At 38.7% G+C, this 26,295-nt stretch overlaps 1 protein-coding gene across 16 annotated transcripts in view; it reads right to left on the bottom strand.

Moving 5' to 3' along the window:
- GABRR3 (gamma-aminobutyric acid type A receptor subunit rho3) overlaps positions 1-26,004 on the bottom strand; it is a 37,734-nt gene extending 11,730 nt beyond the window's left edge. For 2 of the 16 annotated variants that reach the window (XM_084507124.1, XM_084507121.1), the window contains exons 1-7: positions 25,244-26,004; positions 23,312-24,746; positions 19,786-22,505; positions 19,474-19,688; positions 18,104-18,610; positions 10,669-10,781; positions 1,182-1,249 (exon numbers count right to left, since the gene is read on the bottom strand). In XM_084507124.1, the coding sequence (XP_084363250.1) occupies positions 1,182-1,249; positions 10,669-10,781; positions 18,104-18,231 (309 nt within the window). In that variant the 5' untranslated portion in view covers positions 18,232-18,610; positions 19,474-19,688; positions 19,786-22,505; positions 23,312-24,746; positions 25,244-26,004. Of the gene's footprint in view, positions 1-1,181; positions 1,250-10,668; positions 10,782-11,370; positions 11,462-15,078; positions 15,117-18,103; positions 18,611-19,473; positions 19,689-19,785; positions 22,549-23,311; positions 24,747-25,243 lie in introns of those variants that run through there. The other 14 variants (XM_084507132.1, XM_084507127.1, XM_084507131.1 and 11 more) reach the window with 14 other exon arrangements.
- Positions 26,005-26,295: the final 291 nt, after the last annotated feature.

The raw sequence follows: 26,295 nt of genomic DNA, 5'->3' as shown, positions 1-26,295 counted from the left end.
AGAGGGTTTTCCTGTGGAAATTTTCACAAGTTATTGCCACAACAGACTATAGTCCCTTTACAATTCCTTTATAGTTCCTTCAGGTCAGTTTGTAAAATCCATTCATCTGTACATTTTGTACAAAGGCTAGTCAGTGGTTTCAGATTAGTAAATTTTTTGAATGAAATGATTATTATAGAAACACTATGGTGAATTTCATAAGAGTAAACAATTTTACAAGAATTGCAATCTTTTAAATATGAAATATTGTTAAAGATATCATCTTACATAGAATAACATGGCTATATAACATGACATATAACAAATATAGTTGTGGAAAGAGATGGAGAGGAATCTGGAAATCCAGTGTGAGCTTCTGCACAGACTATCTGCTCTGGGCTCACCTATCTAGCTTTTGCATTCCTCATCTTGGTAAAAAAATTACTTCTGAAAATAATACTGGGAAGATAAATAAGCTTTCTTATTTAATCTGATTTTATGCCTGCATGAAACCCACTGATTTGGGTAGGTTTGCACAGCAGTGCAGGGGTTCGTACAGTACCCCTGCAAGCCCATAGCACGCTCAACGCTCATGGCTACAGCTGCACTTGGTGTGAAAAGATACCACAAATGAGATCTCTTTGCCAAGTTAATGTGCCCTGCTATTCTAGGACTGAGCAACTTGTCACCAGCATCTGAGTTGCACTATTAGTGACAATTTTGGCTAAGAAATGAGCAGCCTGCATTCCACTGCTACATGTCCTTGATTGTAGTGAGGGTGTCTCCTTCCTAAGACCATTCCTGGAGCTGATTTTTATATTTCCATTTGTTATGACCATAGCTCCATCATGTCAGAAATGATGAGGAATATTCAGACCTGAGACAGGTCTAAAAGACATTAAGCCTCATCTTCAAAAGTGCAGAGCACTAAGAGCTTACATGGAAGCCCATGAGACTTACTGAATGGTTGACATTTTCAAATCAGAGTGCTCTCCACTCTGTTCTGTTCCTCTGGCTCGGGGAGAAATTCAATGTGTGCTCGTACATAACACTAATTTAAATGAGGGTGACTTGCATGCTTTAAGGCAAGGCTGTGCTAAGCGTTTGCTTCCTTTAACTGTATTGTTCTATATCATCCATCTGGATGTTTCTGGGACCTTGAGTTTTGGCTGAAATTCTTTTAGTTTTACTAACCAACTTACCATGTCAACTTCAGATATGCTGTCAATGCTTTCTACCTGCACATCAATGCCCACAGGTATTGGCGACCCTTCAAAGTAACAGAATGAAAGCGTGATGAACATAATTCCATATTTTTAAAGGGAAGACTGCATATAAACAACATGCAGAGTATACTCCATACCATCATTTGCTATGGTCTGTCCACCATAGTACACTGAATGAGAAAGCCCATGGCAACACAGTAAAATCCAGTGCTGAAGAGTTGTAGAAATAAATACAAATCTTAAGTGATTTCTGCCAGACTAGTTGTTGGTGGCATTGCACTTTAGGTAGTAGTGGCAGCTTCTTTGCAGTACCAAAGCCAATTAACTGCTTGGTGTACTATTTAGAACTGTCATAGGGAGAAGCTGAGTAAATATACCACCTACCTCAGTGACTGCAAAGCTTACTTATGACTCCCAACTCTTATTAAAAAATATTATGCCTCCTAATTATCTTCAGTTGCTTAACTATTTAAATTTTAGCATACAAGTTTGTGAAAATGGATTCTTGCTCACTACCTTATAAGGGAAAAAATGTACGCACACTAAGTATGTGCCATGATGGAGTGTTGTGTGTGCATTGTATAATAATTTATAAATATAATAAATAAGAATTTATTTTCAAGTACAATACACATCAAACAGTACTTGGTGGATTTTTTTAAAATACTACCCCACTATTTCATGCCACTGAAAAAGGCTGTAAGTTTCTGACACAATTTGCTCTGAATGAACGTATCATAAAACCATATTTGCATTTTTGTAATAAAGTGATTAAAATCATTTAGAATTACAGCAAAATATAAAATTATTTCTAGTCTCCTCAGTACAAAATATTTAGAATTAAAAACCTAGGTTTATACTGCTTATGTACCTGTGTAATTTTCAGCAAGCAAGTCATTCCACTTAAGTAATTGACTAAGTGTTTCCTTATGGAAGACAGAGAGGACAGAGATTTGTGCATACACACACACACTGAAGAATATTCTCCATTTTGAATTATTATACTTTTTTTTTAAATCCATTTACTTATTGTACTTGGAATTCCAATTACATTTGTAAAAAATAGGCATTTAAAATACTTTAAGGGTAAACTTTTAAAATAATGCAATACAAAATGTGGGTACAAAGAATTCTGAACAGCAGGAGATAGCATTCTTTAACTCATCTTTCTCTCTTTCTTGCACTTTCCTTACATTAGAGTAAAATAGTCCAGAAATATCAGTCTCCTGACAACCAGCCACAATACTGTGTCTCTTTTTGGAATTATCCTTAAAATAGCAGCCCTCGAGGATTACACAGCTGCCTCCAGTTCTTACCACCAGAGATCTTGAACTATTTTAAAGGTATTTTAAAATCTGGCTCTGTAATCTCTAGATTTGACTTGTATGTTTTAATGGAGGTTTTGACCCTACATAGAACAGATGAGGATGTGCACAGGAAAACAAGGTAAACCACGACCAGAGTTAGCAGGGGATACAAAAGCATGTCTCTGCACTCACAAAAGCTGTGCTGCATGGCTCAGAAATCATCTCTGCCACTGAGAGGAATGTGTGGCTCAGTCCATCAGCCAGAGGATCAAAGCTCAAAACAAAATTCAGTCAATTAGTGTGTTAGTAAAACTCTAGAGAGCACTTGGGAAAATACTGCTTCTTTTGGAGACTAAAGGCAGCAGGAGACATCTACCTGAGAGGCTGATGCACAAGAGTATCAACATATATATCCAACCAGGCTCGTTCACACAAACTGGTAAAAATATTTTATGCCTCTCCTAAACCAGGTTTGACCAGTTCTCATCTCTATTTTGTCCATGCAGTCCCAACCACACTACATTAATAGTTTACTTATGCTAAATACTGACTTGTATTGAGTATGGCTACAAAAATGCCAGCTTGTAGTTGGAGCGCTCATCCTTTCAGTATTCCACTGAGATCTAAACTATGGTGCAAGCTAAAGACAGGTTTAGTCTAAGTGGAAGTCATAGCGGGATTTATACATAATGTGAACATCATTCACAAGTGGTGTTTGCGCATCATGTGAATGCGAACACTGCAGAAAGATAAGGTGTTGTTTATCAAGCTCCTCATTTGCATGGTGAAAGAGGAAAAGCTCACGTTGCAGAGCTAATACCTGAGTTGGCTGTGAGCCAGCTGGGGTATGTCAGGGAGCAGGCTGGCTGTAGAAGTACAGTGCTCCAGCCTAGGAGCATAGTCACTACTAAAGCTCACTAGTATGCCAACAGCATGAAATATGGCCTCATTGCTCTTGGGTCCCTTTAAACTCCATTCAGTGTAACAGGTACTTTCTGGAGTTCTAATTTGGATGTGGTAGCTTGGGCCTTAGAAATGCCAGTTGTTTCCCAGGGAAGTTTGGAGGGACTGACTGGCAGAGGAACTGCATGTTATCTAAGATTACTCACCAATAAGCTTCAACTTCTTGATATCGTAAGTTTCTCCAAACTCTTACCCTGGCACTGTGGCAGCTGCAAGTGGTAGGACATACTGGAAGTGCTCATATCTGAGCATACATTTGATCTTAACAGTTATTACTAAAATTTGAGGTTGATATGTATGACTGGAATGTTTCTGTCAGTGGGTTTAGTCCTATTTGAGTAGAATTACATGGATGAAGGGGGAGGAGAGGGGAGCTACTCTCCACATTAAAAAAAAAAAAAAAAAAATGGCTTTTACCAGTTTCTGAGTCAGGTACAAGTCTAAAGCAAATAAAGTTAACTGTCTTCCTTCAGCGTTCTTCAAGCAGGCAGGGAGCAACCCACAAATCATACCACAAAACAGGATGACTGGCTTTCTAAGTAAACACATACCATGTGTAGCAAGGAAAAGTATTTTTCTGCATGACAGATCTTCAAAGTGTGGTAGTCCTAACACTTCCTTGGGCTTTGCAAAAACTGTAGACAATTTCCTGGCCCAAACAATCACTACTCAAATGTGGACACAATTTCAGTCAATAATTCACCTTATCTGGGCAGATATAAAGAAATTGGTCTTAGAACTAGAAACCAGTCACAGCTTAAGTACAGATGATTGTGTTGGTTACACCTGCACAAGCTTAAGTGCCCGTTACACATAAATACACAGAGGTACTTCACTCTTGGAAAGGACAGCTTGCACTAAGCTGGGAACTGTTATAAAACCAAATCAGTGAGGACAGTGAAAAACATAAAAGAGATCAAAAGCTATGGCCAGGAGAATTACAGTGGGTGTTTCTAGTGTGAATTAAATAAATAGGTAACAGTTGCAATGAAATTTGTTCCTGATGAGGTAGAAATGTTAGAACTGTAAAACATAATCCTTAGAAAGAGATTCCTGTTCTCTGTATGAGAAATAGCCAAAGAGTGTACTCATACCGATTAAGGAGAAAACACTGTTGAGTTTAGCATTCACCACAGACAATTATTAAACAATGTCCCCTGAACCCAGCTCTGACCTTATATTGACAGGTCATAGCAGCTACAAATATTTTCATCCCATTCTGCCCCTACTTCAGATGATAAAGCCACTAAACATTATATATATATGCAGTCCTGTTCTCTTCAGAGTACTGTTCATTTTTCCAACCTGAAGCATTTTTATATTTCTGCCACTAAGACTGCCACCCCTGAAAAAAACTTATTGGCCATACTCTGGTCCAGGTCTTCTTAGCTTTGTAGTTTTCTTGGAAAATTTCTTTCTGGGATTTAAAAAAAACAATTCCACTAGAAACAGTAATAATGATCTATTGTGAACAGGTTGCTGAAAACTGAAAATTGTCTATCCCTTGGGCTTATTATACTAAGATTGGATGTTTTTTTTAAGAAAGAGCATTTCAATAAGCATCCTAAAATGGCCAGAAAATGAGTCATTTTTCTACTCCTATGTCTGTGCCACAGCTTTCTCTTTAATGTACTGAGATTTTCAATCTCTGGCTGACCATCAGGCAATGACATCAAATTCACTTTGAAAAAAAGTAACCAGAGAAAAGCTGTGTTTTTTATTTCCCAGCTCGACAAAACTGGAGATGGCAGAGAGGATTTTGTTATTAAATTGAGCAGCTTCAGTTGCTGCTGGAGCACTGCTACAAATCATTATTTTAGAGGGATTAGTGATTTTCACAATGGAGGTTCCACAGATTTTCAAGATAATTACTCCTCAGGAGAAAAAATAGAATTGTTTTCAGAGGGGTTTATCTTCACACAAGCCATTGCTATTCTCTTTTATTTTAAAGGTTTAAACATAGCAAAAGAATTCCTTGATGAGCATGGAATTTTTTAATAAATAGCAAGAAAGACAAAGTCTATAATATCCTTTTTAAAAGGGCTATTACATTAAAAAAAAAAACTAGCATTCTAGGACCAATTTCTACAGTAATAATAACTGGCTTAATGAATTACATACATTGTTGTTTGTTTGTTTGTTTGTAGTAGCAGTCAAACCTTTAAACACACCGCTGATTGCACCTGCAATTTCCTAAGACAGACATTGAATTTAGAAAGATCAGTCACCGATTTTTCACAGTTAGCTTCATAACAGGCTATGCTGAGAAAAAAGCTAGGTCTACAGAAGGCTGCCAGTAAGACAGAGAGAGACTGGGGGAGGATTAAGATCTATACAAATGCTTTTTTCTAAAAAAGGCTTGTGGGCTTGTAGAGGAAGAGAACCAAAGAGACAGAAATGCAAACAAGCCGCAGGTAAGTTAAGCTGCGTGGATGTATTTACTTTCCCCTGGCAATGAGTAAAACAGGAGCAGTACTGGCTATAGTATTTTCTTCTTGTTACTCTTTTGTTTCTTTCTTATTTACATGGGAAATGAAGGGGGACTGGTATCAGCCATAGCCAGTTCTTGGAATAGAAGAACTAGCAATGTACAAAAACACATCCAGGAGAAGTTGCCTATCAGAGCAAATTACCAAAATATTTCCATCCTGTTTTGGACCCCAGCTATTCCTTCCATGGGAGAAAGTTATTCCACTTTTGTCAGTCACTCTCCTCCACAACAGTGAGATGTTTCTGAACTTTCAAGAAATGGGGAGGAGTTACTGTGATCTCTGATCCTCTGACAATCTGGAATAAAGACTATGCTTAACTGTAGATTGGGATGAAAATTCTCTAGAAAGACTGCTATGGTTTGATCAGCTAAATTGTACTAAATCATTTTCCATCTTTCTAATATGTACAACCTTTTACAGGTTGACAAAGCAGAAATATCCAATTCTAAAATTTCTTTAACTCACCCACCAGTAGCATAGGGCCTGACAGGTCATTAAGATACAATGGAAAAGAAAAATAAAGCTGTTATACTTCAATATATACATGTATATTCGTATATGTATATATACACATAGAGAGAACTACTTTTACGTAGTGACAGTTAATATGTGGTTCTATAATCTCTAGATTGCAAAATAGTTCAGAGAGCTTGTGAAAGAGTTTTAGGAAAACCAAAGGACAGAGGAGTAAAGGAATGATGATTTTTAAAATGACAATGCTGATTTTTAGCTCATGGAGACAGAACTCAGGAAACCAAGAGCTCAAAATGACTTCTGCTAATACACTGAAATAAGAATGTTAGGAAAATAACACTATATAGAGAAATAGATGCATAAATATAGTAGAAAATAAAGTCATTTTAAAAGGTTTCTAAGTGTGACTCACGCTAACACCTCCCTCAATGCATAAGGTTTTGGCTGTCAAGACAGCCTGCATGGTGCTCCTCAGATGTGAGCTGCTAGAAATCTCAGCACAATGTCTGATACTGGCCTGTGCTCATCTTTTCTCACTGAGTTTAAAATATGGAGACGATCATTCTGAGTTGTGTTGTCAACATAATTTAATTTCTTGTTTTTTCTCCAGTCCAGACTTGAGCTATCTTCTCACAGATTATCAGTTCACCAGGCTACTGAAAAATCAGCTGAGGTACTTTAGGCCATAGCCATACAAAGATACATGTAAGTCATGAAAAGATCTGACTTTGAGTCTACTGACAGTTATTTGTTTCCTTTGGTAGGACTTATACAAACAGTCCTTACCACAACTGATGACCAGTACTATACCATTGCTGGTGGAATTTCTCAAGCCTTCACTATGCTCATCTACAGGAAACTTTAGTGCTCTTTCTTCTCCTTGGCCTGCAGGAGGTCAGTCTGCTTGGGTCCATCTACCAGCGACTTTCAAACAGAAGAGGACCATGACAAAACAAACAACCCGGGAGCCTGGCTTAGGGAGTAAATGCAGTGTAACAACATAAGTTTTCATTTTTTTATCTTAAATAATATTTGTATGTACTGAATAGGTTTGCTTCACTCAGCCTCACTGTGTAATGAGCTGCAGACATAGGAGCATTTCTATAGTAAAAACATAGAAACAGCTTGCTAGCAGCTTGCTGATTTTGCTTCACGCTGACACAGTATGCTTCTCAGACTTAGATCTCTAATCTGTTAATAAACAGACAATGTCAGGACTAAATTTTAAAATCAGCAGAGAGTCAACTTATGCTTGTGCAGCTGGAATGTCATTGCAATCAACAGAACAAAGACAAATTACACTCAAATAAATAAAAGCAGAACTGTGGCCATTTGGTCAAAAAATAACCTTTCATCTCCAAAAAGCAATGACATATTTTTTCAAGAGAATGCAATCAGCCATGTGAGCAAGGTCACAATTATTTCCAGTGACACTGCAGCCAGAAGCATCAGTGTTCAACAGCTCTACATTCATTTCCCCCAAATCTTTTCCTGTGCAGATGTTTGCTCAGTTTACAAACCAAATTCAGCATGTGTTTTCTCTGTCTTTCCTTTTTATTTAATTATAAATACTAAAATCTCTGGGTCCTATTATCTTCCTCATTCACTTTGCATGTGTGGGGCTAAATGAAATTAACAAGCTAGATTTAGATTTATGAGTTCCCTGAACTGAGGAATCTCCAGCAGGTTAAAAACAGCATAGATTTTCCAGCTGCTTCTTTCCTCAAACTGGTGCAAAGGACGATTGACCTTCTCAGGGAAAGGGGCACAGTAGAAATTAACAAAATCTGTCATTACAGCTCAATGACACACCAAGGAAATCACAATGAGATATAGAGGAGGGAAAAAAATTGTCCCTCTTTGAAAGGTAAAGAATAATTTTAAAATACTTGTTTTTCACTCAGCTCTTTTGACCTGTTTTGTTTTCTTTCTTTTCTCCCATCAGTATCATAAAATCATGCATTGTGCTGAGCTAAATAAATCATGCACTGTGATATGTTGCAGATCCAAGCCCTCAAAGAATCACAGTACTGAGATGCTATTTTATGTTTGATAAAAACAAACCCCAAACCTCATCTGTTTAAATACATAAAGCCACAGTATTGTAAGTCTTAATGCAGTTCAGAGCCATGCTATGGCTGTGGGTACAGTGTGAAGAAGGGGAAAGTAAGCAAAGTCCTTGTTCCCTAGCTGCGCCAGCCCCAGGGCATAAGCTGTACTGAACATGCTGTGAGCCTTGCTGGTAGCAGTGCCCACCTTGTGAGAAGGGTATATGTGACTCCTTCCAGTCAGTGCCTGGGCAGCAGGGATATCTCTAATTTCATCTTCTGTAGCTGCTTCCTTCTATTGCACACTTACTCGTAGTGTCTTTTAGACAAACACGTACTCTGCTGTCAGACAATAATTCTGTGTATGTTATTCAGATTCGTGTTTCAGATGGTTTTGTCCTTTGATGAGGTTACATTTGCGTGATAACTCTCTGTCATGCCTTATTAACCTGTCTCTTCTGAAAAACAAGCCATTCTTTACTGCTGTAACATTATTGAAATCAATGGTAAGACAGGAATAATGCAGTGTAAAATTAGGATCAATACTCATTTCCCCAAGACTTTTCATTGTGTGCTGTAAAAATGTTAATGGATCCATGTTATAGTCTTAAAGAGATTGACACATAAATATTCCATTTATTAAGAGAGTCCTGAAAATGTGAATGTGTGTGAACTACTGGACATGACTTTTAAAAGTGCCACCTATGCCACTACAGCACGTGGATAATACAAGAGCAGCAAAGCTGATGCACAGTTCTGCTGAAAGCTATTTCTGGAAGACGGGAGTGCAGCTGAAATCGTACCCATGGCAATGTGATTATTAGGAGGCCCGTGCAATGAAGTCAGTGGAAAAACCACAGCTGGCTTCAATGGGAATTGAAAGGGCTCTATGACTAGTCATCTGAAAATAAAAGGACAAGGGGAAAAAGCCTGGTACAGATTTTCTGGGTGCAGAAAAATCCTCACTGCCTGTGGAAAATTACAGCTGCCAGATCACAGGGTATATTCTGAAAGCTGCTTTTATGTGCATCAGAAGTATTGCTTTCTGTGATGATCCAGTGATAAAGTACATCCTGAACTGTTGCTTCTTTCATGGAAATGCTGCTTCCTTTCTGAGATGATACTGTCAAAAGTTTAAATTCCTTGTGTGACAAAGCAGGTAATAACAGGAAGATGTCCAGAGTGACAGATATTAGGTTAGACAGGTTTTAGGCAAAATGCAATCCTAACTTTTGCTGCCAAGATACAGACATAACTCAACTACTGTTAAAAGTCAGGAAAGATTTTTGCTCCCTGACAAGCCAACATTTCTAGAGTAATGAGAAATTCTTTCACATTCAACCAGTGCATCCAGAGAGGCTTTTCTTACTTCAGGTTTCTCCCTCCTGGCATGCTTGCCAAGGCCCAGCACCTGGTGTCAATGAGAACAGCTCCACAGGCTTCATCTAGCCTCCTAGATTTATGCCTTTTCACACAGCTGATAATTGCTCCTCATATATTTTATTTTGGCTTCATAATCCAGGGCAGGTGGGTCTATTTCTATGAATCATGAACGCTGAACTGGTGATGCAAAGACACAGTCAAAGCTTAAGAGTAGGGCAGCTTTCTAATTTTACTTTCTATGAAGGACAGCCAAAATCAAATCTAAACTGGGAATGTCCCATTGATTGGGATGTTATCCACATGCAATTTAGTTAAATGAAGAAATAATCATCATAGTGCCCAACAACACAGAAACTACATGGTAATAAACTGAAGGCCTGTGGTTAGCTATTAAATTTTGTACAGAGCAAACAGATTTAGGAATTCATAGGTCATTTCAATCTCTCAAAACAAATCTGATGACTAAGTCATTTGCTAATTGCTACTAGACTATGCAGTTTCCAGGGATACCTTAATCACTGTGCTCAAAGAATAGTATTCTAATAATATTGCTTTTTTTAATTAGTTCTGAGCAGGAGACAGTTTGAATGGTTTCTCCTATTGATATGCTAAATACAAAAAAAGTGCCTCACCTTCAATTATTTCTAGTTTTTTCTTTGGTTTCTGGAGTACGAAAGAGGTGAGCTGCAATTAAAGCTGTCATTCAATTTTAAATGACATTGCCGGACAGAGTTTAAGTAACTTTCAGATAGAGAATGAAGAGCTAACCAGCACAGCACTGGCACCTGCTGCTTACCTCCAAATCCAGGTCTCAGTGCAAAGTCATGGTCCTCTATGCGAAGAAGCTGCTCAGATTTAAGTGGCCGTACTTTGGTGCTGTCAAGTTTCCTCATTTTAATTTCTCGTTTGCTATGTTAAAAAAAAAAAAAAAAAAAAAAAAAGTAAGAAACTTCATTTTTATTCCTGCCTGACAGAAGGCTAAATGAAGCAGGGACTCAAAAATCCTGGACAGTTGAATCTACAGTAATAAGGGAAACAACTGTGTTAATAAAGTTGGGGAGATACATATTGGAAAAGGTGGATAAATCAGGTATGAGGGCACCCAGGTTCATGAGGAACACCTTTTACATATAAGAAATCCCTTCAGAGACTTTTTCTATCATTATATGAGAAATTATAGCCAAATGGAAAAAAAAAAAAAAAGGTATTGTTCACATAACTTCTTTCAACACAGACTTGGAAATAACACCATGAATCCATATTTTTAAACCACTTTGTACATTATCCATATTACAAAGACAATTACACTTTTTATCATAAATCTTTTTCTTCTTTCCCTAAGACCTCAAATGAATCAATAATTTTTCTGAGGAACTCTGAAACTGACAGTCCTAGATCCAGGAACTTGGTGTTTGAGATCCTCACAAACATCCATCAGTTGTGGCCAAGTTATATGCTAACTTGTAATTTCCCATTTGTTTGTTGCTCATTAGCTCACCCCTTGTTTGCTGCTCAGACACGCAGTATTTCTTTGCATCATAGATGTCCTGTCTCTGTGTTTTTTTCTCATGTCACACATGACCAAGTTTCTGGGTAGCACAGAGGAAACACAGATTAATCTTTCTGTTTGGATGCTCTTAGTAGGATGCCATGAATTCTGTTTTTCTTCTTAATGACTGCTGTTAACTCTCTTCCCTTTGCAGAACATACTGCACCACATCCCAAATTCCATGAGGAATTTTACTACCTGAAAAGGACATTTATGTGCTGGGCCTGCATCTAAAATGAACTGCAGCTGCCCAACACAGTGTGGCCTCCTTTTTTATTTTTCCTGTACACAGAAAGTACGCCACAGACAGCAGGGTGGTCTTATCCTGAAGTATTTGGGTTATAACACAGACAAGATCTGGCAGCTGAGAGACACAGACTTTTCAAAGAATCTGTTATCTTGCTTCTGCTCTGATGCTTCCTTCAGTCTCCACTCCTTGTATGACCTGCTCTAAGTGGCTGGCTCCAAGTAATAGCAGAACTAGCCAAACCTCAGCTGGAGCATTGAGTCTAGTTTTCAGCTTCCATTTTATAAAAGGTGTGGGAGGATCCCAAGGAACCAGTGCTGTTTAATTTGGAGAAAGAAGACTGAGGGAACATATCACAATCTTCTGAACACATAATGAGCTTTTACAGGGCCTTTTGTTCCATATCCACTCCCAGACAGGATGGGTAATGGCAACAGGGGAGATGTGGTACCTCCTGGTGAGAACAGTGAACAGATTGCCTGGGGAGGTTTTGAGACTCCTTTCACTCATGCTACACAAAAATTGGTTAGACAGATATCTGTAGGAATGTCTTAAACACAGCTACTTTGCCACAGGCAAGGGAATCTCCCTAGAGATCATTTTTTTCATGCCCTCTGTGATTCACTGAGACTTTGCAGCCAGTGACTGTAATTGTTGCTTTAGACTGAATGATCACAATTTGTTCTAAAGATTTGCCCTGTAGCCAAGCACTGAGTAGGAGGAGGTATGAGATACCTTAGGATAAGGAGCAGCTGTATTTACTTGGGCTCCCTCTCCCCCTTTTTAATTAATGAAGGTCAAGGAATTACAATGCTGTGTCACAGGGATGCTGCAGTGTCACCAGCTGTTTGGCTATTCAGAACCATTAGGCTTGACCAAGTTCACCTACCTGCGTATTCTTGAATGTCTCCAGCAGCGTTGCCTGAACCAAATTATCTGGGCAAACATCCATCAAGCATTTCAAAGAAAGACTTCAGTTCCCTTGGAACAAAATTATGTGGATGCTAAAATGAAACCTCACACTTCAGAGAATTAAAACAGCTGTAATCAAGCCTGTCTGTGTCAGAGCAGCACAGGCAGTAGAAACAAACACCTGCAATACTCCACAATAGGCATGCGGGGAAATTCTGCTGCTTGGGAACTGGTATAGGAGGAAATGATGAATTATGTTCAGAAAGCCATGGCACAGCTAAAACAGTTTGGAAGCACTAGGTTATTTGTTATCAAATGTGCCGAGAAAGATACCTGTCTGAGGCTCTGATGATTTCACTGGAAGAAGCAAGCTAAAGCTATGCTACATTTATTATAACTTCTTACTGGAAATAACTAGGTGACTGAGGAAAATGTTCCCTAGTAATATCAAGAAGTAAAATATAAGCAACCAGGGCAGGAGATTTCTTCTTAATAAGCCTCTGAAAAGAGATGCTATGGGATTTTGATATTCTTTCCGTGTTCCTGTATGAGCACAAAATAAACAAAAATGTTGCCTATGTGAAAATCATCTTTTGTGCCCGCTTAGTTGAATAGCATCTTCAACCTGATGTTGTATATACAAATGGTGGAGTAACTGTAATTATTTCTAGCTGCTATCAGAAGTAGTTGTTCATAACAAGGCAAGATCTTGCAGGAGTCAGAAGAGAAAGTACAGTACAGAATGTACTTTCATTACAAATGTGTGCCATCTTTTCTTCAACACCTTCCTTTGGCAGATTTTTTTTAATTGAAAAGGAAAAAAAGCTTACATGCGGAAGTATGTGCTCATGGTACTTGGAATTAATTTCATGGACACTGGTAACATTGCACATGTAAAGGTACCAAAAATTTTAAAAATGCCATTAAAAATTCTACTTTTTTTTTTTTTTTTTTTTTTTAAATACACTTCTGCTTCACTTCTTTTTTTCCTCACTGCCTGCTTCTCCCACCTAAGGCTAAGAAGTGTTCTCCAGCAAATATTCCTTTAACATCAGCATCTGGACTCCAGATGCTGTTCCTTGGCTAAGAGTTAGAGTATTAAATTGTCCTCACTGCAGCATTAAAGTTATTTAACTGGTGACTCAAAGGGAATTGCATGCATGTATTTGTTTACTCCCAAGAAATCCTAGACCCATATCTAACTATTGATCAGTACCACAGCATTGTGAAATCATCAGCAGATGTTTTCTTGATTGCTTCTTCCCATGGGGCCAATTCCATTAAAAAGCAGAAGAGACAGAGCTAACCAGTGTAGGTCTCAGAAAAGCTTCTCAAGGTCAGTCAAGACCATAGCGGAGTGGCAGTTGCCAGTGAAACATTTTTCAGTCCCACAGAAGCACAGCAAAGACCTAGATTATATTTTAATATAATTAAAATGGCACCATGGCCTCTTTATCATGCAGCTTTGGCCAGAGCACCATAATCTGGGAGTCTAAGGGTAGGCATTGATTCTGCACCCTCATTGTATGGCAGACATCAGGCTCTGGTGTTTGATAGGAAAAGCCTGCATGCATCTGAGGAAAGAAAATCTCTCTTTACCTGTCTGGGGTAGTAGTAATAAATGGAGATCTGACAGGTGGCTTTGTATTGGCATTGATCTGGGCAATGGCAGAAACAGGCTTGTCAGCCTCAGTGAAGCACATGCTCAAAAAACTACTGCTTCCAGTTATAATATCTCTTTCTACAGCTGTATTCCAGGCAACATTTTACATTATGCAAATGAAATTGTAGCCTATAAATTCCAAAGGAGATCATAAAAATCATTTGAAGTGTTTCATATCACATGGGGAAGACACCCCTTCTGGCATTTATATAGGAAATTAATGGAAGCACTAACTCTTCAGATGAAAAACAAGTGAGATACTGTTTGGACGCTTCGCTACCCAGTACTGTTAGACATTGGAACAGGCTGCCCAGGGAAGTGGTGGAGTCACCATCCCTGGAAGTCTTTAAAAGACATTTAGATGTAGAGCTTAGGGATATGGTTTAGTGGGGACTGTTAGTGTTAGGTCAGAGGTTGAACTCAATGATCTTGAGGTCTCTTCCAACCTAGAAATTCTGTGATTCTGTGATACTGTTACATGGACTCATGGCTCAATGCCTTGGTGTCTGGCAGAGCTCTCAAACAGCAGCTAGTCACTGCCTGCAAAACCAAGGGAACCAATTCAGAATTCTTTAATAACAGATGAATACATGGCAGGTTTTTAAGGACAAACTTAGCTGCTTTTAGCTAACCTTAATAAGTAACAAGGAGTGAAAGGTGAAAGGTCTGCTTCAGGGAAATTGGATCATTTCTGGCTGAAGCATTTAACCCCATCATGCCAACAGTGGTGTTACATAACCAGTGGCATTCAAGGGAGCAGTGTGGTTAGTATGCCATCTGTTTTTTTGTTTGTTTGTTTGTTGTTTTTGTTTTGTTTTGTTTGTTTTTAACTTACCAGATTACTGAAAGTTTACTCTGCTTCAGGGAGAAATCAGACAAGTTCATGGAAAAGAAATCCACAGAAGGTCACTAAAAATGCAGAAATTACATCGAACTCAGGAAGTTTCTGAGGAAAATATGATGACTGCAGGATGGGGGACTATTAGTGGAAAATACCTTTCATATTCACCCTGTCCTTATTCTTCCAGACTTGTGCTTACAGCCACTGTTGGAAACAGGGCACTATCATACATGGGCATTTGGTAAGATCCATTGTAGCTGTTCTGTTTTAATGCTCTGTGCTGCTCATGAGAAAGTCAAAAGCTTTGAAAAATCTTAAACTCACATCTCAGAAAGGACAGGTAGGAGTGGCTTTGTTTTCTGTTACACTAATATAGTATCCAAAATACCACACTTCCTTTATTACTGCAGTATGGAAGTAGAGGGAAAAAAAATCTCATCACATTCAGAAGGAAACTAGGTGAGTTTATGAAAAGGGTACTCTGAAGGACTGTTTTGTGGAAAGAATACCATGAAGGACCCTAAATTTAATGGCTACAAGGTTCTTTCCAGTGCTGTGTCCCTAAGATACTCTAACTACTATCAAATCAAAGGTAACCAAAAGGTAGAACTACAGAAATCTCATTCCCGGGAAGGTATCTGGAGTTATACAGCACTGTGATCTCTGAAACTTTTAACACACTTATCAAATTTTGAAATCCAGAAAAAAGTAAGTTTTTCTTTTTTCAGTTCTCTCTCTCTTTCTCTCTCTCTCTGCATTTCCAAGAGTTCAATAACATCAGCAACATGCACTGTCAAAATGCCTAATATTTGGATAGTCAAATGTTTTGTTCTTTGCTTTAGGAAATGGACCATGAGAATAATCTCTTTCTCATGTACTTTTGGTTAATGCTTTAAAATCTTCTTTACAAGAGAATGCAGACAAATAGCTTTGGAGGGAGAATTGGGTTACTCTATTAAACCAGTGGAACTTGTAGGTTAAGTAACATTTTCACATGGGATTCTTTCTAAAAGGCCACCCATTTAACCAAGGCCATCTGTCAGCTGTGTCCCTAATAACTCTAGGGCTGGCTGAAAGGTTTTTCCCCAGAAAGAAAAAGAGGAAAGTCAGACCCTGTTGCAATGTACTGGAGGATAATGCTGCCTTTAGAAATAAAACCAGAGTTAGAATCAAACAAAGAGAAATTAAACATATTTGGATCCTTTCCACAGAAAAGCTGATTTGCAGCTGTTGAGCTTTGGGATCTTCTTTGGCTCAGATTCTGCAGTCTTCTTCCCAGTTCCAAATTTTAAATCACAAGGGTCTAGGAAATGAAGCTATGAAAGGCTTTGCCTTATGTAAAGAAAACTGCTACCCTATTCAGTGTTAGTTGAGAACATGGTGCTGCCATTCCTCCTGTTTTCTGTTCTGTTAACACATTTCTGCAGCCTGTCTCTCAGGCCTGGCCTGTGGATCCATTTGCAGGTATTAGTAAAGATCTATGAAAATGTAGAGGATACTGTGCTAATATAGTTACCGTCATTCTGTGGCAAGAGGTCAGCAATGTCCAGCTATTGCAGAACAGGATAAATGCAAATATTAGCATGCATTTCCCTTTTACCACTAACAAAAATGTATTAGGTCAGCTAAAAACAGACCTTCTTTACCCCTACAGCACTAAGGAGTTATTTTATTCTGTTTCTCTTTGATTCTTAGCTGCTTCCTGAGACTAGTAAAGACCTTATTTTGACATTAGTTCCAGTTCTGTTTATTTTGTTGTATTATTCCAAATAATCATGCACTAGCATTCACTCTAAAACTATCAGTGTTTGAAACGGTCTGCTGAGTAGGCATTCTTTTCATGAGCTTTTGGCTTAGACTGAACTTGATCCTATGACCTTGAGGTGAAACCTAGAAATACTGAGCTATATAGCATCTCCAGGCACTTCCATTGTGTCACTGGGATATTTTCTCTTGCCTTCTGTTGCTTAACCATGATTTTAACAAGACACGTGAGGACTCAAAGATATGTCACTGCTGGAATATTACATAAAGAGTGATACAGAAGGTAAACAGCTGTATGCCTGCTACAAAGCATGTAACTTTAAAAACAGCTTAACCACATCAGAGGAGTCTAATTACGTTACTTTTCCTCAATAGGTGATTAGTATGAACAAACAATGAGCTCCCCTGCCCATTTTAATAGGGTGTCAAGGACAGGGAAAAGTTTAACCATTGCATCACTTCTCCTTCCTTATAGCGCTACTTATCACACTATTTCCTACCTCCCAACAAAGAGAGATTTTACTTAAACTATGACTGGTAGTCAGTGGTCTGCTTACATGTTATGAGATTGATCTCGAAACACATTCAGAGGCCTCACACGGAAGATGTGAAATTGTATTTGTTGTAAAAAGCACAAACACTTTGCAAAGAAATTTATATGTAAAAAGCTTTGTATCACTATTCCTTTTAAATGAATTACTTGATTAGAAAGACTAAGAACAATTTCCCTTCCAACGTCTAAGAACACAGGCATATTCCAGAACGGGAGCACATTGTGTCATCACTAAAAATAAAGTACAATTCACCTCATTTAGTGCCATAAAAATGTCTTCTGCATCTTGACAGTGTAGCTACTCTGCTGTTTAGTTAATGGAAGTCACTTTCAAGCATTGGCATCAAACTGGAATGCATTTCTACTTGTTGTAAGGGAAGCGAGGACAAAAATACTCAGTTCATCACAATAGTAGTCTGGTATCACACAATTAAAAAGAGCTGTGTAGGGGTGTGAGTGTGTACATGCCTGTGTATACATGAAGCATACATGAAATCACATTATGAAATGGCTAATTATGAAAAAGCTCTGTCAATTAATAGTTTACCATTTCTGTTTTGGGAACACCCTCTACATGTATTATGCATAGCATATATTCAGAAACTGGCAAAACAAGACAGTGAACAAACAGGGTGCATCAAAAGCTTGCTGACAGACAGCACCAAGTTTATCAGATGAACACAGAGAGAATATATTGCTTACCTGTTATGTTTTCTTAAGAATGAGAAATGTTGCCAATGATGACGATGGTGATGCTGACTTTGAGAGCTGTGTAGCACTGCTGTTGGCCACAGGCAGGTGAGGAGCAGAAGTTTCATGACCAGGACCATCTCTTCCAAAAGAGAAATGCACCTGATCAGCCAATCCACCTTGCTGACTTTTTATTTTTAGTGCTTTTACTGTTTAGAAACAGCATATCACACAAAGGATGCATGTGAAGCAAGGCATCACTGAAGACAGAAGACACAGGCATCCCAGTTCTGATGTCCTCTCTGAGTTCCCCTCGTACTTTGGCAAATCATTAAAATTCCTTGAGCTCTACATTCCTGTGGCATCTGCTGTCATACCAGAAGCACCCTGCTTTTAGAAATGTAGTAGATAGAGCAAATTTTTTTGCCAGGCTGCAGCCTGATCCATTGCTTCCACTCTTTCAGCATAGGCGCATATTTGAGTTCTCCATCACTCGCTCAGTAACCTCTTCAACATAGCCTGTGCAGGCAAAGTGATGTCAAACATTTAATCCCCCTTAAATCCCACAGAAAACCATACAAAAATCTGCTTTAATGACAAAGGTCTCTAAATTAATCTTTCTTTCTATGTATGTGTGTATCTGTTCAAAATAATTTTCTGTACAGATCAAGCTCTTTCATTAACTGGCTACATTGCATTGTCTTCCCAACCATTAAGATCATTTCTGATTCTGTGATCTGCACTAGAAAGCATTTTGTCTGTAGATACAGAAAGCGTAATATCATGAAACATGTCCAGCCTACAAATGAAGTCTTGTTTCAATACTCCCCATTAACATTTGGAAATACTGACAATCTTTTTTTTTTTTTTTTTTTTCCCTAAGCTCTGCAGCTATTTAATTTATCCTAAATATACAAGGCATGTGCACATATAATATCTACCACCCCTAATGTTATCTTCATTTCTTTTAGACTGCCCTGCCTGTTCAATGGCAGACTGAATTGCAAAACATTAACAAAATGTTGCTTAAGAGATAATTTAAGACTGCCAGCTTCTCCTATTAAAAGTGGTAAGATTTCTTTTGGACTTCAAATTGGGCAATACTGGACACACCTTCTTAGCTGACACAATCAATTTATCCTTTTAAAACCATCAGCAAGTTCAGTAATTATCAAAATTGACAGCATGTGTTAATTTATCTACAAAATGAGAGAGATGAGATTGAAAGTTAGGGAGATGGAAATCCCCAGCCCCTATCTGACAGAAGTAGAAGTAATTCAGGTCTCCCAGCAGTAGGCTTCTTCCTGAGTCAGACAAACAGAGGGCGAGGGAAAAAACAACAACAAAATAAAATAAAATAATAAATAAATAAAACCACCCACCATTCTGTCAACTGAGACTGTTAACACCACAGCATAACAGGATAATCATTTTGTGATGTAGACATCTGCCTCCTCAGAAGTGCCTTGGGATTCTCAACTAACTTTATTTGGCCCCAGAAGTAACTATCAGATGCAAATTATTTCCAGGAGGAGATTACCAAATAATTCCTGCAGATTTTTTTTCCATTAGGAGTTGAACAGCTATCTTCTTGTGACTGAAAAGAAAAGAAAAAAAAATCCTTTCCCAATCAGTATAAAAATGTAACAGTGTTAGATTAGATCAACGGTTTCCAACCCCATTATCCCTCTCACTCTATGTTGTTCATGGTTTAGTCCTTTCCTCTTCACCAGACTCACAGAAGATCATTTGCAGCCTGATCCAGGGTTAGCCAGGTAGTGTTTCCAGCAGGTCTTAGTGTATTCCCAGGGTGGAGTTTCTAGAGAAGGTAAACATATATTTGGCTATGCCAGAGTATATAAGACATTTAACAGGTTCCATTAATTCACAGTACAGTTTAGAGGGAAAAGGAAAAATAAATAATAACTCTAATAAGAATTTATTCCAGGTAGAGATAATACTTGTTTCCCAGCCAGTTTGGTTAAACTGTCATCTCATCCAGCCTACATATATCAGAGTATCAGAATACCTGATTAAATCACGATAGAAAAAATACCCAAGAGCCTTTGGGTCCTCTTCTACACAGGCACAGGCCCTACACTAGTGGGAACAATAGCAGATTAGATAAAAATTTAACTACATTGCAGGCTGTGTGGCAAAGATGTTACTGCAATTCTGCGTGTTCAGCTATCTGCACGCTCCTCAGTGTTAACTCATTATCAACCATTGTCCTCAACCACAAATAATTAACTACATGTACACACTGTCTTCCCTGCTAATAGTAATCATCCACGTTGTTTCCAGAGACTTTGGAGAAAGCTATATCGTAGAGGTTAACATCACCCTTATCTGAAACTGGTAGCTATTATCCTCACTAAGGAGGATAGAAGGGAAGGAGAGGTTACCCACCAAGCTCTTTGAAAGGAACCCGGAGCTAGATCACATCCCACTGATGCGTAGATGTGTTGACTTTGTGTGCTGACCTTGAAGAAGTCAAAAGAGTCCATTAAAAATAGGAAAATATTACTTTGTGTAATTACTTTGGCTGGAAAATTGAACGCTTAGAGCCCCTGCTCCAGGGATAGAGCAAAGACAAATGACTTGGCTTTGCAGAATGACTGCTTGCTCCTGGCTAAGCTGCATACGGATGTCCCTTCCTCCAGAAGGTATATCAGCCAAGAGGGGAGTCTTTAACAGAAAGAGGTAACTGATGTTTTCATTCAGATATCAGCACCCTGCTGTTTGTTATTCCTGTCTGTAGCATGAAGTTGCTACACTAAGCTGTGGTGCTGAAAGAAGTACTCCATAGAGGATTTCCAAAATATGCTCAGTGTACCTTTCACTGTTCCTGCTTTAGTCAAAAATAAGGGCTGGATACACTGGCATGTTCCACCACCTTCACATCATTGGTATCATAACACTAAATATTACCTTGAGGAGCCTTGAGCAAGTGCACTGCAAATCTTAGTGCTATTTATCTGTCCTTAGCTATGGAATATTCCCAGAATTTAATTCTGTCTAACCCACACAGATGAAGTCGTTGGGAGGGACTCCTGCAGAGTGAAATGGTGAACACTTCCATTAATGGCTATGTAATATCAATGAGGGCAACTAGATGTCACCTGCAGCAACAGGGTTTCTTCATACTAGAGTTGTTTTCATTTCCTCTGTGTAAGGGAGCATTACACAGAGCAGATTATAACAACATTATAAATTACCATTAAGAAAACAGGTTAATCTCCAATGCATTTATCAGTAATCAATTCTAAAAGGATTATTTTTTGCAGGAGAATAAATACTTTGCTTGTTTCAGACAAGTCGTTAACAACTCTTCGTGTTTTAACACAGTTAAAACCTCATCTCTTTGCTACCATTATATATTTCTTTAAAGTTATCCCTCCTCTGTAGCCCATGAAATGCTTGCAATGCTTATCTTTCAAGGACAAACCCAGTGTGTGTTTATAGTTCATGAGCTTATTAGAACAATTTACAAACAACCAAGCAAAAGAAACAAAGGTAAGTACACCATCTAATATCAGAAAATGAGATGCCCCCCTTTAAAAAACAAAATGATACACAGCTTCAGGTAACTTCAGTTTGGAACTACAGACCCCTCTCCACTGCAGATCACAAAACAGAGCAAATTGACAACAGCTATTATAAAAATGAGAGCAGAAGAATGCCAGGGACACAGAGACATTTCAGAGGCCTGTAGTTTTCAGAAAATCTGCACACATTTTAAGTCTACTTTAAACAATGGGAGCTGAAACACTGCAGCACATTAGTACTAAAAACCTGCAAATTAGCTGCACAAGATGGAGAAGAAATGCGATGTCAAACAAAGGGTGTAGGTTTACCTGGAATGTATTTTTGATTCTCCTAATCGGAGAATGAAACACAAGGAAAAAAGCATGCTTAAGAGTCTTCTGAAAGATGCATGTTTCTAATACATGTTGTATAAATTAGAAAGGATAGAGGGTATCCCATACAACTAGCAAATCATAGAAAACAGGTTAACCAGAGCAGTGGCTGTGAGAGTGTGTATGAAATACTGCAGTGCAAGAATAAGCAACATTTTGCTTTTCTATGGTAACAGGCCCAGCACATAGAGCTTACTGTTTATATTGTGGTCACTTGTAAAAATACAAAAGTCAGAATTAAGGATGTTCTGTCCTGTTTATATCAACACAGATGATGAACCAACTCAATAGAATAAGGTGCCTATTCACATTTCCTAACAAGATGAAGTGAGAGGAAAGCAGAGACTGAGCATTATGAATCCAGCTTACAGAGCTCAAAATGGATGAAGTGCTTTACTTAACCCTTGCAGTGTGACCCAGCTCTTATGATTCCGCTTCATATGAAGTCTCTTAGGAGGGGTGGCAAGTGAACATTCATGACTGTCCCAAGTAGTCTGAGGTAACAAAACAAACTGCACACTTAAGGACTGCAAAGCACTGAAACAGAAACAAATAAAAAAAAAAAGCCAGCAAAACCGACAGCTCAGCTGTGCAAGATATTTGCACAGTGCTTACTCAGATAAACTCTGTGGCTTTACAACCAGCTTAGACAGAACTACCAGGCTACTGGTGAAACCCTGCCCTCTGTCCATCCCTGCAGTACAGTGGCCGGGCACTAGCATGAGCCAGCCTTGCTTCACCAGCAGCAACTGCTCAGCCGGTGTGGGCAGCAGCGTGGCAAGGAGGATTTGCCCCCTCTGTGGTGACATACGGCTAGGCTGGCTTAAGCCAACCATGAAACTGTACCTTTAATTTCTGTTAGGCGATATGAAAAATAGTATTAATAGCAACAATACTGAAGAAAGCACATAGTATTTTCCAATGATTATTTATTTTTACTGTAAAAAGAAATTGCTACTGGTTTTCCTTTTCCCTTTACCATGATATAAAATTTTTGCATACAAATCTCCATTATTAATTATGCATACAAATTACGCATATATTAATTTTGCATACAAATCTCCATTATATAAATTATGGTTCTAGACCTATTGTTTCATATGTTTTAATATTTCATTCTCTGTGAAATTCTCATACCATCACAGGGAGCATTCCTGGCACCAGACAAAGCCTACAGCAAAGTAAACCAAACTGTAAATGCCACAGTCAGCAGATACAGTCTACATATCTGTATCACATAGATCCACATTGAACCCAGGGATCTGGTCTTGGTTCTGACATCCTGTGAAGTTCAGCTCACCTCACAGCTGCTTTGGGACATTGATAATATAGCCTTGAGCACATTTTTGCAAGAACTTCTCTGTTCTGACACCTCCTTTAGCCACAGACCTGGTGTCACTATTCCAAACCTTCAAACACTCCCATAAATAGCAGAGCTAAAACTCAAATCTGCAATCTAAACTGTAGAATTGCTATTGGGAAATGACATTAACTAACTCAGAAGCCACTGAGAGAAATACAAAATATTTGGCTTCCAGTTGGCTTCACTGGCGTCTGAGTGGTCAATCCATCTTAAAAACAGTACTCTGAAAACTGTACACAGCCAAGTCAGCAAGAAATGCTGATGAAAGATCAAAATCCTAGAAATCAAATTTAACTTCAGCACTCTGCTTTTTCTTCTCATCAGTGAGCATCCAGTTCTTACGGCACATTAAGAAAAATTGCAGTTCAATAAAAAGTAAAGGATAACTAAACAATTGCCTAAACCTCTCTGATTCCTCACATTCCCAATTTATACAGCCTCTAAAATGAGGATTCTTTCCCTTTTGCCATTTTGTCCTTGACAGACTAATCATTTAATTAAATTAATCCCTAAATCCTTTTACTTAGCTTCTACACCAGCAATTTTGAAAGTAAAATAATCAGTTTTACTGCCTCCTGTAAAGGAACAATCTGTGTCTTGAGGGATATCTCTGGAAAAAACAGGCAGCCACATTCATCCTAGATTTATGCTTCTAAACTCACTGTTTTCTGTGGCAGAAAACAAGTCATTAACTTAACCATTTTGCCTTTCCACTATCTCATGTTGATCACAGGCACTGGATACAGCTACCATGCTCCTGCATTCACATCCATCTCATCCCAGGAGGAGTTTCTAGGGTTTGCTTCTTTGTGTCTGTAAGATACATTTCTTCAAAAATCTTAGTGCCATTCATGAGTGAGGGAAGAGGAAGGGGGTGACCCATAAACCCAAGCAACTCACAGAAAACAAGGGCTTGCAACAATATGGTGTATCCCCAAGAAGGAAGCTAGTTTGCCATCTGTATGGCCTGAACACAGTGTTTCAATATGAAAGTAATATATACTGCATCAAATATATTATTTCTTTCTCCCTTCCTCCTTTCCTTCCTTCCTTCTTTCCTTCTTTCCTTCTTTCCTTTCTTTCTTTCTGCCTTGGCAGTTTGGCAAATATCACCATCTCTCAGCAGTGCTCACCAGTTAGTCCTAACTGCTATTTGAAGCTCTTTTGGCTCATTTCCCTCCACAGACCAAAACAAAACAATTCAGCAACTGTGTTTACCCTTCTCTTGCTGTCACCCTGATGTTCATTAAGCACCTTCTACAAAAGGGATATCAGAACAAGCTCAGTTTGCTGTCCGGGAGTTAACAATATCTCAGATGGGAAGTAATTTCTGAGATGCATCGCATCTCTACTAATCTCCTTTTTCTGTCACCTGTGAACATGAGGAGAAAAAAACTGTTGAACGATTGGGAATATGTGCCTTTGAGCTATAGCACTACAAACTTTTTAGATTTACAATAAAAACAGAGACAGATTTATTGATTAAAGTCTGATCTCTGTTGGACATAAAACAGCTTCAGAAGCCATCAGGCACAATTCAGTGTGGCTGTTTTCCAGGCTTTTCTTTCCCATTGATAACTTCCAGAGAAACATATGTTCACATCACAGAGCAGGTGTTCATTTCAAACTGGGAAGCCAGTTTTAACTAACCAAATCATATTCTTAAGTAAATACATATTTAAGTTTTATATACTTATCTCAACACTTGGTAGGGGGTACCCATATTTAGTTTTTTGAGGGTTTGGCAATCTCTGTTTTCCCAGGGGCTGCCAAAAGAATGTATTTCTAAATCAAAAAAATATTTGAACAATTCACGTTTCTAAGCAATGAATTAAAAAAAAAAAAAAAAAAAAGCTATTTTCTACATACTTTATTTCTGTATGTGTCTGTGCCAGTTCCTTGACCAATCCACCCTGCAGAAGAAATGAGCAGCATTTGCAATGAAGCAGCTGTTACAAATTAAGTATGTAGATTACGGTGTGTTGCACAAACAACAGATCCAAGAGGATGCACCTAAGTGTACAACCAGGCTATTTCCGTAGAAAATTTACAGCTAATGCTACTGTTGAATTTCTTCCATTTCTCTCCCTCACACTCCTTTAATAGTTGTGTATTAAGAAAACATTGAAGGAGATAGATGTTAAGTGATGGACAACAGCAGTGAAGGTTGGTGTGAAATTTGTTCTATGCATGAAAATCTTTGTTCCAGGTAGGAACAGCTCCTTCTTGTAACTTTGATTAAAAATCCCTACATGAAGGTAGAAATGACCAAGATGGCAATGGCAGGAGATAAAATTTCACCCTTTCTGCTGCCTGCAACTCACAGGTGAAACCAAGAATGTGCATTGAATCTAATCGTGTTTCTGAGGTCTTTCCCTAGCTCTAGCTCTCCTGTTCGTTGTTCCACTGGTAACATAAAGGTAACTCCATGCAAACGTTTGGGCTGTGAGCTGCAACATTGGTGTCTTGGCTAAGCCACGTGCTATCTTTTTATTAAAAACACAACTTTTACGAATACAGCAGGCCGGCAGCAAGATGGCGGTTGCTGCCGGCCAACGGCCGCAAGGTGGCAGCGCCGCTCCCCGCCCGGGAGCCGGGAGACAAAATGGCCTCCGGAGGCTGCTAACGCCCTCTAGGCGGTGTGGACTTGGGGCCAGCGGGACGCCCTGCTTCCACACCCATCTGCCAGAGCAACAGCAGGAGCAAGAAATTAAAAACGAGGCGGAAAAAGCCAGCTGGGGAAGGAGGTAGTCCCAAGGGGGAGGCACCTCATCCAAGCGATGATGAGAGGCAAAGCCTAGCAAGGAGATTTAGGTGGGAGTTTGCAGGATGTATAATAAGCTGATAAAAAGAGACTGGGACAGTAACGGGAAAAAGTGTATGTAAGGCTCATCAGATGTCCTGCTTTGGCTAAGAGGAGC

This window comes from Aythya ferina (genome assembly GCF_964211825.1).
Source record: "Aythya ferina genome assembly, chromosome: 1".
NCBI lineage: Eukaryota > Metazoa > Chordata > Aves > Anseriformes > Anatidae > Aythya > Aythya ferina.
Note: the sequence above shows the minus strand (reverse complement) of the source record. Positions and strands in the feature narration are given on the sequence as shown.